Here is a 15108-nt window from a genome sequence, read left to right as displayed (position 1 = left end):
AGATGTGCATTCATCTTTAATGGTTGTTGGGAGAGATGGATAAGGAGAGATGTGCACACATGCTTACATTAAATCAACAAACAAAACAGCCTTTTGGTTATTACGTTAATGACGCGTCACTGACAGGAGCACCAGTTTATTTTAGTTATATACAATAGTGTTCTACAATGCAGGTTAGTGTTCAGCATTTCTAATCCTTTACTCACTAGGCGTTTGGTCTAGCAAAAAAAATAAAAATCTTAACTTAAAAAGTGGTTTTACGCTTTCAGAAAATCCCATTTCATGATTACAGTTTGGTTTAAATACAAGAAATGATTCTTTCCACAGGTCCAGCGCAGCCTCGTGCTGCTCCAGATGTCAGTGATCGTCTGAAGCCTTGTGTCGTCTACTTGGGCAGAGCGACAGAGCTCCCTGATTGTTTTTTTCTGCATGTGCACAAGGCTGCAGCCAGATACCAAGACTAGCAGCGGAGACTCAGCACGGGACCTGGGAAGGGTAAGTTTAGTTTTTTTTGGGAGTGAAAACAAACTGCACCTGTTACTAGAGGGTTTTCTAAAGGTGGCAAACCTTTTCACCAGTCAGTACCAGGCATAAGACTTAGTATAAACCTATTTTGCATGACATTACATCTATAGGTCATGTTGGTTTAGTATTTCCTGTATTTTATTTGGAAGAACACATGCGCGTGCTATGCATAATCAGATTTTGGCATTCAGCTTTTTGTTTTTCTACAGGTATTGCTGGACGAGTCACACTGGCCTCCAGAGTGATCGGACCAGCTCCAAAAGCCTACAGTACTGTGTCCATGGCCGACAAAAATTGAAATAGGTTGCGCATCCCGAAATATCTGAAACTGCAGCACATTCATAAAACAGTTCAGTATCATTAGGGCAACAGCAAAGCAACAATAGTTAAGTAACTGATCTAATAATCGTGCTGCAAAATGGTCCCACAAAACTGGAAACTTGAAATGTAATGGGAGTTTTAAATCATACACTACAGCAAACGAGACTAAAAAGGCAAAACTGGAAAATCTCCTCAACAAGGCAACACTAACAAGTTGAAGCCAATAAGCAGCACATAAGGAGTGCCATGAACCTTGTCACTCCTGACCATCTCGAAGGCACAATCTGAAAGTCACTGCCAGAATACTCTGCAGGTCACGTGAAGTACGTCTCATGAGATGTCCATGTCAACTGAACACAATCTAATACCCTTGGCTTTTCCATACACCAGACTAGAGCGCTCAGTCAGGGGATAGACGAAAATCTATCAGGAACCAGCACGCTTGAACATTTCTGGGTTCTTATCTATTGATGCCCATGAAGGTTCTTATTGCCAAACAAGTAAAAGAGGAAAAAAAAAAAAAAAAAAATCAAAAGTGCCTCCTGCAGCTCCAACTAAAAATCAGCGGTATCCAGTCTATTCTCCAGGCACACAATGGACTAATTTTAATCAAAACTACGCACTTCGATATTTACTAGTCATAAAATCTCCTTATATCATGGTACATTCTAAGGAAAAATCTCTAAATTCCATCTACATGCCTCTTTACAAGAGCTCAGATAAAAGCACCAAAGCCATTCAGGAGAGACTTCTAAAATACATTGAGGTTTTAGGTCAAAGCAATACAAAAGGCAGAAATACCACAGTGATTCAATTATCCTTTTCACCCCCTTTCATTAAATTGTCTTTATTTTAGTAGTTTCTACATATCAACATAAAATACATCATTTCCATATTTAACAATTAGTGTGTTCTTACTTGTTCCCCATAGGAAAAAAAAAAAAAAAATTATATATATATTTCTAAAATAAGTGTAGGCAGGGGACGCGCTACAGGGGGGCAAATTATTACGGGGCTTATGTTATATATATATATAAAAAAAAAAGTCCTTATTGGCAACAAAAGATGCATGTAAATATGCAATAATCCAAGGATTCAGGCACGTGATGGAATTCTGTTGCACGTTAAACGCGCTTTTTACTTTTCAGTCAAGTGTTCTGACGTGATGTGTTATTTAGTATTGAACATTCATGAGGAAAAGGAAAATGAGGGTGTTGGTCCGAGCCATCAGGAACTGGGATGAAAACCACAGCTCGGACCTTTGAAAATTAAAGCAGTAATACTGGGAATGGCAGAAAGGAAGACGAGCTCTTCTTTAGGAGAATGAACACCTACACTGGCTTATTAGCCTCAATGACCAGACCCGATTAGAGACCCTAATAGATGTGAGAATCCGGAATATAAATTGGCGACATCCAGTCTGGGAAAGATCAGGGAAGATACATGAAAGGCCCTAGAAAAAGTCTTGTGTTCAAATAAGATTCCTTCCTACCAGCGACCGTGCAGCTGGCTGCGCCTGCGGGATGGCAGATATTGCCGCTGGTTGTCATTCATATTCTGCCTACTTTCAAGACGCAATCCAGGCTCGTCCCCCAACTCTGCCGAATCTCATAGGAACTGAACCATTGCAATCGAGAGGGATTCTGGGGTATTACTACTTTCATTGGCTAAATAACCTGTGGAAGGCAGTCTAGGTGGCAGCTGGAAAGAGGGAAACAGAGCAAGATTGTTCGCATTTTAGAAAGGGCTCCAGGTCACACTCAGCTGAAGTCTTCATCCGGGTTTTGTTGATCCAGCAGACGCACGTGTGTAAAAGGAAAATGACCATATTTTCCATTGCATTCTCCCTCCCATTGACCACTGACGTTAATCTTTGTTACCTTTACTAGGTCACCAACCTGTTGAAGAGAGAGAGAGAAGTTAGCACCGATTCTCAGCTTTCATTCAGTTCATGTATATGCAATTATTTCTAAGGTTTCTACATCTCTTCAACAACCTGATAACTTTCTACATCCAAATGTTTTTGTTTTTTTTTTGCCCCCGAACAAAAGCTTGGAATGATGAAAAATAACCTGAGTAATACTGAGCTTCTGATGTCTGCAGCTGGCAGGAGCAGTCACAAATCCATGTGACAATGTCATTGCTAGAGACCAGGAAATGGTGATGATAAAGGTAAGCATTACCTAAAGCTGGAGTCACACATAGCGACTTACCAGCGATCCCAACAACGATATCAATGTGTCAGGATCGCTGGTAAGTCGCTATGTGATCGCTGGTGAGCTGTCAAACAGACAATCAGCACAGCGATGCCGAGCGCGCGGCATCGCTGTGTTCGTTAGCGCTGAGGCCATGGATCCATGTAAAAAATAGAGTTAAAATAAAAAATATTGTTACTCTCACCTTCTGACGTCCCACGCAGCCATCCTGCCTCTCTCTACGCTCCGGTCCCAGTAATCCTTTGCGAGAATGACCGCGATGATGTCCGTTCTCGCGGGATTGCGAAGTCTCGCGGTCATTCTTGCAAAGGATTACTGGGACCGGAGCATGTAGAGAGGCGGAAATGCTGCGCGGGACGTCGGAAGGTGAGAATAAAATAAGATTTATTTATTTTTTTTAAATTTTACAGCTGATCGCTGGTCTCCCGCCTGTCACACAGCGATGCGTGCTGGCCAGCGGGAGATCAGCGACGAAAAAAAGTGTCCAGAGGTTTCTTGCAGCGATAAGCGATACCGGCAGGGGGGCCGGTCGCTGATCGCTGTCACACACAGCGATCTCGCTGGTGAGATCGCTGTTGTGTCACAAAAGTTGTGACTCAGCAGCGATCTCGCTAGCGAGATTGCTATGTGTGACGGGGCCTTTACTGGTCCTGCAGAAGGCAATAGGAGCAGTACTGCAATGAGTAGGTTACCTAATATTGGTATTTTATAACTATCCAAACTGAGACATTTTCTAAACTTGTGGGTAACACTTAGATTTCAGAAAAGAGATTCACAGAACTCTGGTCCAGGGGACACATCAGCAGTCTGTTGCCACTAAACCAGACCCCTCCAAATCTTTTATGCTTAACTCCATCATTTTAAATAGGTTCCTAACACAAGGTTTCAGAAAAATTTGGGAGAACAAATCACTCTAAAGATCGTCAAAAAGTCTAATGGAATCCAGAACATCCAGAGTCTCCTGTGGTCATAAATATCAGGAAAGGTGGGTTGGGTAACACGAGGCCTGGTAGCAGCTCGGACTTTCCCCACATTGAAACAAGCAAGCATCGACCAGTGTTTGGTTTATAGTGACATCAAGGGGTTCATTTTTAATTTTAGATGTCACAGAAAAAACGACATTTGTGATTGCAAATGTGGACCTCCCATTTAATATACAACTTTACAGAGTATGTATTCACAGACATGAAGCTGTACAGAGCACTGTTGGACACCACCTACTGAAGAGCTTATTGCCAGACTACAACCCCCCCATCCCCAAAAGGATTGATTGAGTTATTTATCTATAGGTATCCATATCTCACTGCATGATAAAATCCAAAATCCACAATAACCAATCAACCTGTGTTTTAAAAGGGTTGTCTAGTACATGGACACCAAAGCCCTATCCCTAAAATAATCAATATAAGATAGTGGGGATCAGACAGTAGAACAACCCCCCGGTTATGTTACCAGCTTCAGAAGGATCCGACCAGTATACTATGCGGACCAGCAGATCCCCGGACAACAATTAGTGGCTGGTGCTCAGCTCCTATTCAAGGGACTCTCACCAAACTGATCTTAATGACTTATCCTTGGGATACATCACCAATATTAAATAAGTGGATAACTCCCTTTAAATAGGACTATTTAATTCTTGAACAACCTCACATCAGGAAAGTCTATAAAAAAAGATTACCTGTTCAATTCCCCTGTAGCTCCCTCACCAATACTTTGATGGTCCCCACCAGTGTTCATGGGATAGCTGCAGTCAATCACCGGTCTCAGCTGTCTCAAGCCTACATGCATTTATCACTGCCCAGGTCTTTGATTGGCCACAGCCTCATGTTGATATAAATGACAATCGCTGCCGAGAAGACGACTGACGGGAACCACCAGGACATCAGTACTGTAGCCATGGGGAAGGATCATTTTTTTTTTTTCTTTTTTGTTTTTAATATACCAGAGAACTACTTTAATGCTGTGGTGGTGAGCAACTTTAAAGGGCCACAATGAATCCTGTAGTCATCTACCTGGACAATGCATCAAATTGCCTGATGCGTTTCCACTCCCATGCACTTTTCTAAGATAATAAAGCCATTTTGAAGGAATGAACCAAGCTTGGAAGGGATGATTGGTAAGATCAGTAAGTACACACTCATGTGAAGCCCAGGCTGTTTCCTAACTAAAGGAAAAACGGGACCCAACTAAGCCTGCTCACATGAGAGCACAGCTAATCCCACTGGAATAGCAGGAGCGAAAACGACGTATGTAAGCAGAGTTTAATAAAATTAAATCCGCAATCAGAGAACTTCATCAGTACATAATGTAGTGAGAGCTGACCAAGGCAAGTCTTTAGCAAAATTAATCAGAATCCCTCTACAGAGCTTGTAAGGTTTATTATATGAGCAAAAGGATTGCAGCAGATATCAAGAATACCCCTCTAAGGAGAAAGAGCTCTAAACAGCATGTCATCCAGGCAAAAGTCTGCAATATAATGGTGTCCTACACTTACAGAAAATGTAAAGACTTTAGGCAGAAACAATAGTTTCAAGTTGTATGAATAATTATTAATGGGCCAATAAAAGTAAATCGGGCCCTAGTGGAACTCCGCACAGCTCCAATTATATAGGAAGGTGTATAGTAGGTCTTCATTTTTTGGATTTATATCTTATCTGAGAAAATAAATTACTGGCATGTTCCTCTTCGATCGGATGCTGGAGAGACTACATCCAGCAGCACACAGAGCTACGTCCAACCCTAAAAGATCTGTACACAACCCTATCGCATTACTACCAGACGCATGGAGACGTTATTTGTGTGTGTGTGGAAGGCCCATCACTAATGCTGTAGTTGGAGGGGATGAGGAATTACACATTCCCGAATGCCCAGTGTGCTGTGTATATGCACACCAGGTAACCGGCGCAACCTGCTGACAATCATGGACCGATGCTGGCAACAGGGTCCAAACAATGGTTATTGCCAGGCTGACAGGTCGGCATGTGAGTCACTAGGGATCTGGATACCAGCTCTGTCCTTCTAGCTTCCTGACCAGCACAGCCAAAAGGGATCTAATAGAATCTGCTCCCTATTTTTTACCGGACATTTATTCTGACCACCAGATCTGCAACGAAATGGGATTCCAGGTTTAGCAAAGCGCGATTCATAATACAGATGGAAATTGTGGTCATTTTCTAATATTTACAGTTATTTAATGTTAGTTTGTTCATGTGACTTGCGCCAGTCTGTTTTTTTTAGGGTTTTTTTGGAATGTGGAAAAATCGGAGAATTTTTAAAATTTAAGACGACTCTACTTCAGGAAACGTTCCTTTATTTTTACCCCACCAAAGGTGGTTTTGAATAGGTTTTTGAATCATTTTATCTCCCCCTATTGTGAACAAGAAAAAATAAATAAAAGTTAAGACTCGTATGAACAGCAAAGTGGATTTGGATTTTCCACTGAATTGAACAGAAATAGTATTTGAAGTTTGTTGCAGCAGATCTGTTTCAAAAGCTTCCTCACAAAGCACCATGTTACTATACCCTTACACAGGGGGATTATTTGTTACAGTGCAGTTACATAATACTGAAGGCCTGTCTGAACCTTAAAGGGCGAGATCTCATCCCAAAACCGCTTTCCATAAGGATCTTATGAACGGGGATCCCCAGTTCAGATATGACTCAACATGGAATCTATTCTGAGCTTCTGCTTCCAGAGTTTCCAACGTCATCACAGATATTGACTAAAAAGTTCCCGTTCATACAATAAACATTTGCACTTCCTTCCCACTAGCTTCTTAAAATGCAAGTCAACAATGAGATCTGATATAGTCAAACCGGTTATCTGACACAGATTGAAAAAAAATAGGTGATAAATGTAAGAATTGCTGAGGGTCTGAATGTTTGCACCCAACAAATCGCAAGAATGGGATTCCCACAGTCCGGTGTAGTGAGCATGTGTGACCACTACATGCACAAACTCTACAGCTACAGGGTACTTAGGGTCCTCTGCACGAGATCTCTGTGGTCTTAGCAGCCAAACTTCAGCAATCTTACCCATCATCTAGCCACAGAAGAAATGAGAAAACTTGATTCTAAGACAACCTCTTTAAAAACTTTAATATTGGAAGAGGCTGAGAAGAACATTTACTAGTTTAATAATCAAATATGTATCATACACCCCAATATACAGCAGTGAGAATCAGTTAATGGGAAGAAGCAGAGGTACTGTGCCTGCCATCCAGCTGAAGATGAAGTTTGGGGAAAGTACTGAGCTTCATTAGCCACTAATGAGCCCAATCAGTGAGATAACACTGCTGACTCCACTTTCCCCAAATCTACATACCGTACAGATGGCACTCTCAGTATGCACCATCTAAACTCTGGGATCTGTGTGATAAGGGGCTATAACCATCGTATTAAAGCTCCTCTGAGTGACAATGACATGAGCTCCCATCGTACAGGTGGATTTGTGGGACCTTACACAGAAAACATACTGATAATTAGAAGCTCAGAGTAAGGCCAGATTCAGATGTCTGAGAAACATGGACTATGTACGGACCATGATGTACAGACCGGCTGTGGATCTCTTGGCCCAAACGCCACCGCTTCATAGGTGGAACCCAGGCTTTCGAGTTCGGATCAGGACACCAGGGGGCAGTCCATAAACAGATTCCTGAATTTGGCCTAATGAGAATCTGAGCCTCTTTCACCATGCAGGAGGGTTACTAGTTTTAAATACTGGAATTATAAATTTAGACTAAATACTGGACTTGAAAGGAAAATTCATTGGAGACAATTTTCCTTCACAGCTGCACCCATTATATACCTCCAAAGCCAAGGCTGTCTTGTCGTAGGCATTGGGCACTCGCTTCTGGATAACCCTGGCAAAAATGGGCCCATTCTGGAGGTTAGGCAGCGGAGTGTTGACACTGGGCTGGGCATAGGGCCCTGGCTCCGGCCCACCCAGTTGCTGCGGATGCGAATTTTCCTGGTTACCTCCAATCAGAGTGGACCCAGGAGTTGAGGGAGGCCTGTACTTTTCCACATAGGGGACAGGTATCATGCCCCGTCTTCCTTCGCTGTCCTCTGCATTCCACCACTGCTCTTCAGGTTTATCCCGGATTCTTAGGATGTCTCCCTTCTTAAATGGAAGATCTTCATCATCATTACCGTTAAAGTCAAAGAGAGCCCGGACATACTCCGCTTCTTCTTGTCTCTGGATCACTCCAGATTGCTTAGACTTGGAAACAGGCTCTATTAAAGTGGTAGTGTCCAGATAATGAATTTTGTAAAATTCCAATAACGCAGGTAATGATTCAAACTCTTGATCACCTATCCTGAATCGTGACTGATTCACCCCTGGAAAGAAACCGGAAACAATGAGCACATTTCTACAGGACAGTATTCATACCTGTGTCATGTAAAACAAGATGCAGTAACTTTACCAATAATGCTCCCGCCGTTGGCATCTGAATTTTTGGGTTGTTTTGTATGGCTCACTGATACACGGAGCAAATTGTCCGCCTCTCGTGTTAGTTTAAAACCCACATTTTCCCCCACGGGAATGTAATGTTACATGAAGTTCTCTACTACATATAGGGGGGGGGGGAAATCACAGGTCACAGGGGGTTTTATTTACTTTACCATTGGAGTGGTGTGACTAATCTAAGTCCCCTGTGCTCTTAGTATTATACTCGCCTGTCACCGCTCCTGTCGGTCTCCAGCAGTTTGTGACCGTCACCTTCACCTCTAACATCAGTTCGAAGTTACGGTCACAAGATTGCGGAGAAGCACTGGGAAGAGCAGAAGACGGCAAGTATAATACTTAAGGGCAGGGATCTTAGATTAGTGGCACCACCCCAGCGCTGAAATGAAAAAAGCTGAAGTGGTGCTTTAAAATTACATTATACGTCAGATCGTCTGATTACAATTTTTTTTGGCCTTACCCTCCTTGATCTTCTGCTTCAAGGTCCGGTCCATGATACAATGGAAAGAACTAGAAATGCCTGCTCAACCAATCATAGGCCACGATGGTGACCACACACACAACCAGTGACTGACTAGAGGGCATTTCTGACAATTTCAGGGCGAGAAGCAGAGACCAACAGACTGATGAAGGGGATCGAAGACTGACAGACATTTACCAAAAAGGAAAATTCCCTGGAGCAACTGTTCAAGAAACTTTAAAGGAGCGGTTCCCTTTATTTGGTAGAAGGGTCCCGGTGACAATAGGTGGATTAAGAGTTTCCTATAAGGGACCCCCAGCAATGAACTATAACCAGCAGTAAGGCCACATTCAAACACCTGATGCCTGTCTTTAGATAGAACATGTACCCATTACAGTTTTTGGGGCCAGTCACGTGGCTTTATTTTTTGCAGAGCAATTGTTCACAAAAGCAAAGAACAAAAAATATGTAAAATACACATCTAGTTATGATTTGATTCACAGATCAATCTCTGCACTGAAATGGGGGGGGAAGCAGATAGTGCCCCAGATGCCTGCCGTGTGTCTTCCGAAAAACAAATGCCACACGGATGGTAAAAAGGACACTAAAAATTGATTCACCACTGATGGAAATTGATCCATTTTATTCCACAGGCACCGAGGACAGGAAACCACTGAGGAACGTCGGGAGGCTCAGTCTTTGTGTAGCCATAGGTTTCCTGTCCTGGGAGCGGACCCTTGTCCACTCATGCTGCCGTCATTAATGATGGGAAAAAAGAAATATCTATGAAAACTTCCTAACTGGAATCTTAAAGGGCTCCTCTGGATTTTGGCCAAGATTATTCTTAGTCTAATCAAGCATCATAAACTCTGCCAATTTCTTAGTTATTGCTATCTCTGCTTGATGTTGCTTAATAGGAACTTCCTGAGTTTTCCGCCAATGAATACCCTGCCCCGGGCATGAGATGGGTGCATGCGTACAGGTCATTACAGCATGGCAGAACACAATACACATTCCTACTGCAAACAGATGCCGAAATCAGAGACAAAAAATATATAGGAGAAACGTTAAGTGTCCAACATTCGAAAAAAAAAAGTTTTCTCACGATATCTGATCAATGGGGGCGACTGGGGGGGGGGGGGGTCTAACAGCCGACACTGATCACAGCTCACCAATGTTACTTCCAGGCTCCGGAGGTCAGGGGAACTGAATCCTACTGATCTAATACTGACGACATGTACTATGGAAAGTCATCAACACTAGATGCCCCAACAACCACATAAGGACTAAGGCTATGTGCACACGTAGTTTTTTGGGTGTGCGGATTTTGTAGAGAAAACCGCAGGTAAATCCGTAGGACTAAAGTTCAGTAATAATCTGTGAGAACCGATGCAGAAGCAATCAGGTGACAAAAGTTGTGCAGACTCTGCTGTGCACGGCGAGACACACATGCTCACCCTCTGCTGTATACATAGGTTGGGGGGGGGGGGGGGACACACACCCACGGTTTCAGCCTCTGCCGTGTAAGGAGGGGGCTCACCCACTGCCGTGGACATACAATGGTGTGCTGTGCAAGGGTGAACCTACAAGTACCACACCAAACACTGCCTGACAAACAAACAGTTTGTATTTCATTTTTTATTTTATGTGTGTGAGACACAAGCAGGCCCACCCTCTACTGTGCACGGGGATGGGGGCAGACACGCAGGCTCACTCTCTGCTGTATACACAGGTTGGTGGGGGGGGGGGCATAGGACTCACAGGCTCACCCTCTACTGTGCACGGGGATGGGGGCAGACACGCAGGCTCACTCTCTGCTGTATACACAGGTTGGTGGGGGGGGGCATAGGACTCACAGGCCCACCCTCTACTGTGCACGGGGATGGGGGCAGACACGCAGGCTCACTCTCTGCTGTATACACAGGTTGGTGGGGGGGGGCATAGGACTCACAGGCTCACCCTCTACTGTGCACGGGGATGGGGGCAGACACGCAGGCTCACTCTCTGCTGTATACACAGGTTGGTGGGGGGGGGCATAGGACTCACAGGCTCACCCTCTACTGTGCACGGGGATGGGGGCAGACACGCAGGCTCACTCTCTGCTGTATACACAGGTTGGTGGGGGGGGGCATAGGACTCACAGGCCCACCCTCTACTGTGCACGGGGATGGGGGCAGACACGCAGGCTCACTCTCTGCTGTATACACAGGTTGGGGAGCGGGGGAACTCCCAAGGGTTCAGTCTCTCCTGTGTAGGGGGGGTCACCTTCTGCCGTGCACGGACACACAGGCTCACCCCGCTGCTGTGCACACAGGGGACACCGCGCCGCCGCCTCCCCCCCAGTCCCGGCCGCCGCACTCACCAGACTGCCGGTTGTTGCTGACGCTGTTGATGATGTAGTGGGAGACCTTGGAGTTCTCGCTGACGGAGAGCACGTAGTCCCCGGGGATGGTGGCGGAGTCTCGCACCAGGAACACTCCGTGCCTCTGACCCTGCAGCAGATTCACCGCCTCCTGCCGGTTCTGCCTCCCCCAGTACCAGCTCGCTCGGTCTTCAGAATCGAAGTTGCCGGCCATGGCCTCTGCTCGCTCCCCGGTGCGCTTTCCTCCGCCTTCTTAGGCGCCTACCGACGCCGCCCGCAACACACACGGGAAACGGGCACTTGTATCCGCTCCCGTCCTCACCAAACCCGAAATGGCGGCACAGGAAAGGTCTGACCTCACCTTCCGGAAATGCGTCATCAGCGAGCGCCGGGGCCTTGTCACCGCGCCGCCATCTCACCGAGGTCAGACGGAGCATAAAACGCGCGCCCAGCTCGTGTCCTCACCCACGGTCACGGCACCGTGTAATGTGCGGGATGTGCTCCGCGGTCATGGGTGGAACGTGACCCCTGCTCAGTTATGAAAGAAAGCGATCCGTTTTCTGTGTGCTCACGGGAATATCCAGCGATCACCAACGAAACACGATCACAGCCCGAGATTATCCGGGGCCTGTGAACCTGAAGCCGCCAATCTGGTGCGGATTTCCCACAGAAGGCCGAATTCGCACATCTTGATATTTCCGGACCGGAGATATCCGTGTGTCAATTTGTCACATTCGTGTGACATCTGTGTACTGTCTGTGTATTATCTGCGTGTGGTCCGTGTGCTGTCCGTGTATTGAAACAATTTGTTTCAGTGTTAACCCTGTGACTTAAAATGCACACGGATGGTACACGGACGCCATCCGTTTGCAGTACGCCGTGTTTACACAGACCCATTGACTTGTATGGGTCCGTGTGATCCGTGCGGTTGCTCAAAAACGGACATGTCAGCGTGTTTTACACACAGACGCACGGTGCGTGAAAACCCGCTGACATGTACATACACCCAATCATTTGAATGTGTCTACGTGTGTCAGTGTCTCCGGTACGTGAGAAAACTGTCACCACACGTACAGGAGACAATGATGTGTGAAACCGGCAACACGGGTGCAACCGCAATGGTCTGATCACGGGGGAACATCGGTGTAAGGAGGAAAACATCCGGTGTACGGGGGGAGGGGCACATACAATATAAGGGGGGTGGGATACATCCAGCATAAGGGGAGAAAACATCCAGTGTAAAGGGTTAATTTCTCCATGTGCGAGAAAATCTGATGACACTCGGACCACGCTCTGATCAGAATAATCGATCCTTTTTTCTCGTCTGTGCAAAACCAGATGTCTGAATGAGCCCTAAAGCAAACGGGCTATACGAAAAGACCACCGTGGCTTGTAGTCACTGAGGTGGCTTATGAGAAAACTCCCACCACAAATGCATTCTGGAAGAGTAAACTGAATACTGACAACCAACTGCGATTTGCTCAACATATGCGCCGATAGGGGTTGTCAGGACCCCACAGCTGAAATCCTTTACTGCTACAGGGCATTTGACAAACCTGGAGCCTCACGCTATATGTCTGGTCTGGGATATTAAATATATTGCCCCCTAAGCTGTGATGAAGGCGGCATACAATGCTCAGATGAAGCCTTTTCTCTAGCACCGTCTGCCAGTTTGATGTAAGTTATAGATGGTCCGTAGCAGTCACCCCTCACGGCACATTGCGCTGGTGTCACTCGCGAGCATCTTGATTGACAGCCGGCTCTGCAGTGTGCGCACGCACAGCAGGCTGTGAACCGAGTGTAGGAGAGTGATTACAGCGCTGTCAGTGTGTAGTGAGTGGTGACTCTTACGGCCACAGCTCCGCCCCGATGACTGGAAGCAATCGGCTGTGGGAGAACGTAGCTTTGTTTTCTGCCTGTAACTGCACTTCCAGCAAGACATGGTTAAAACACTATTTACCTGCTTATTACCTCTATATCTGCAGGAAATTAGCATTATTTGGATGGGACAGATTCCTGTTAAACCGATCTCCCAGTTTAAAGGGAATGTGACACCACAGAATAACTGTTCGAACCAAGTACAGGAGCTCATCGCATCATGGCGGGGCAAATGTGCTGTCTTCCAGGTGCAAAAATTAAAGATGTGTCTGACAGGATACCAGGACTCTTCAGACCTACAGATGACTACCCATTCCTGCTACTACATGTGGGGACAAATGACACCGCAAGAAACGACCTGGAAACCATCTGCAGAGACTTTGAAGACTTAGGCAAGAAAGTGAAAGAACTGGGAGCGCAGGTGGTCTCTTCCATCCTCCCAGTGGATGGCCATGGAACAAGGAGGTGGAATAAGATTCTGCAGGTGAACAACTGGCTACGTCGATGGTGCCGTCAGCAACGATTTGGATTTCTGGATCACGGAGTAAACTACTTATACGATGGACTACTTGCTAGAGATGGGGTGCACCTTACGAAGACTGGAAAGCATGTATTTGGAAGTCGCCTTGCTACACTTGTAAGGAGAGCTTTAAACTAGAACAACATGGGAAGGGAAGCAAAAGACCAGAAAAAGCCATACACCTGACAAATGCTATTGAGAACTCTGCTATTAGAAGTGGAAAGGAAGAACAAAGACGAAAGAATAATTAATAAAAATATTGGAGAAAGAGAAACCAATCACAAACTAAAGTGTTTCTATACTAATGCACAAAGCATGGGCAACAAACAAGGAGAATTGGAACTACTAACACAGGAAAAGAAATATGATGTCATTGGAATCACTGAAACTTGGTGGGACAATTCACATGATTGGAATACAAGACTAGAAGGATATAACTTATTTGCAAGAAACAGACTTGATAAACGAGGAGGGGGTGTCGCATTGTATGTTAGAAACGCGTATATCTGCACAGAGATTGAAGCTTCAGAGATTGGGAGTTCTGTGGAAACTGTTTCGGTAAGAATACAAGGACAGAACAATGGAAAGGACACCATTGTAGGCATTTACTACAGGCCGCCTGTGCAAGCTGAAGATATGGATGAACTCTTTATGTGAAAACAAACAAAAGCCAGCTCACCAAGTGTTCACCGCAGACCTCGGAGCTCCGTCTGGACTGACGTGTAATCAATAGGAAAAAGCAATTAGTTCCAGCTGCGTGTAAAAAATTTCTTCTTTATTTCAACATTAAAATTATGTCATCTTCATAGTAAATGCCATACACACGGACACGGCCGTGTCCGTGTGTATGGCATTTACTATGAAGATGACATAATTTTAATGTTGAAATAAAGAAGAAATTTTTTACACGCAGCTGGAACTAATTGCTTTTTCCCATGAACTCTTTATGCATCAAATGGCCATGTTCTCAAAAAAATATGACATAGTTGTCATGGGAGATTTCAACTATCCAGACATTTGTTGGGAATCTCTCTCAGGCAAAACTAACAGGTCAAGGAAATTCTTATCCTCTCTTGCTGACAACTTTATCTTCCAAAAGGTAAGGGAGAAAACAAGGGGAACTGCTACCTTGGATCTAATCCTTATAAACAGGAAGGAAATGGTTGAGGAGGTAAAAGTGGCTGGGACCCTAGGAGGTAGCGACCATGCTATTTTGGATAACTAGAGGCGGAAGACCTGTGAAGACTCAGACGTCAAGGTTAGATTTCAGAAAGGCAGATTTTAAAGGATTCAGAAAGAGAATTGGAGGGATCCAATGGCTGGATATCCTTAAAGACAAAAATGTCCAGGAAGGATGGG

At 45.1% G+C, this 15108-nt stretch overlaps 1 protein-coding gene across 2 annotated transcripts; it reads right to left on the bottom strand.

Moving 5' to 3' along the window:
* Nucleotides 1-1677: 1677 nt before the first annotated feature.
* CRK (CRK proto-oncogene, adaptor protein) lies at nucleotides 1678-11828 on the bottom strand. Of its 2 annotated transcripts, none has more exons than XM_073565643.1 (3): nucleotides 11352-11815; nucleotides 7870-8402; nucleotides 1678-2744 (listed from the first exon to the last, which is right to left on the bottom strand). In XM_073565643.1, the coding sequence occupies exons 1-3, from the start codon at nucleotides 11563-11565 to the stop codon at nucleotides 2607-2609; spliced, it is 885 nt and encodes a 294-aa protein (XP_073421744.1). In that variant the 5' UTR covers nucleotides 11566-11815; the 3' UTR covers nucleotides 1678-2606. The 2 variants fall into 2 exon arrangements, with proteins under 2 accessions (XP_073421744.1, XP_073421745.1); XM_073565644.1 differs by having other exon boundaries at nucleotides 2657-2744; nucleotides 8040-8402; nucleotides 11352-11828.
* Between the last annotated feature and the right edge of the window lie 3280 nt (nucleotides 11829-15108).

This window comes from Dendrobates tinctorius, unplaced genomic scaffold (genome assembly GCF_039654945.1).
Source record: "Dendrobates tinctorius isolate UK_male_01 unplaced genomic scaffold, ASM3965494v1 ptg000016l, whole genome shotgun sequence".
NCBI classification, from domain to species: Eukaryota; Metazoa; Chordata; class Amphibia; order Anura; family Dendrobatidae; genus Dendrobates; species Dendrobates tinctorius.
This window is presented reverse-complemented; position numbering and strand designations above follow the sequence as displayed.

Coding starts and splice junctions, on each gene's coding strand:
- CRK (XM_073565643.1), bottom strand. CDS start 11,565: ATGGCCGGCAACTTCGATTCTGAAGACCGAGCGAGCTGGTACTGGGGG. Junction 8,403..11,351: donor CAGCAACAACCGGCAGTCTG/GTGAGTGCGGCG, acceptor GTTTCTTTCCAG/GGGTGAATCAGTCACGATTC. Junction 2,745..7,869: donor AGACAGCCTTGGCTTTGGAG/GTATATAATGGG, acceptor TCTCTTCAACAG/GTTGGTGACCTAGTAAAGGT.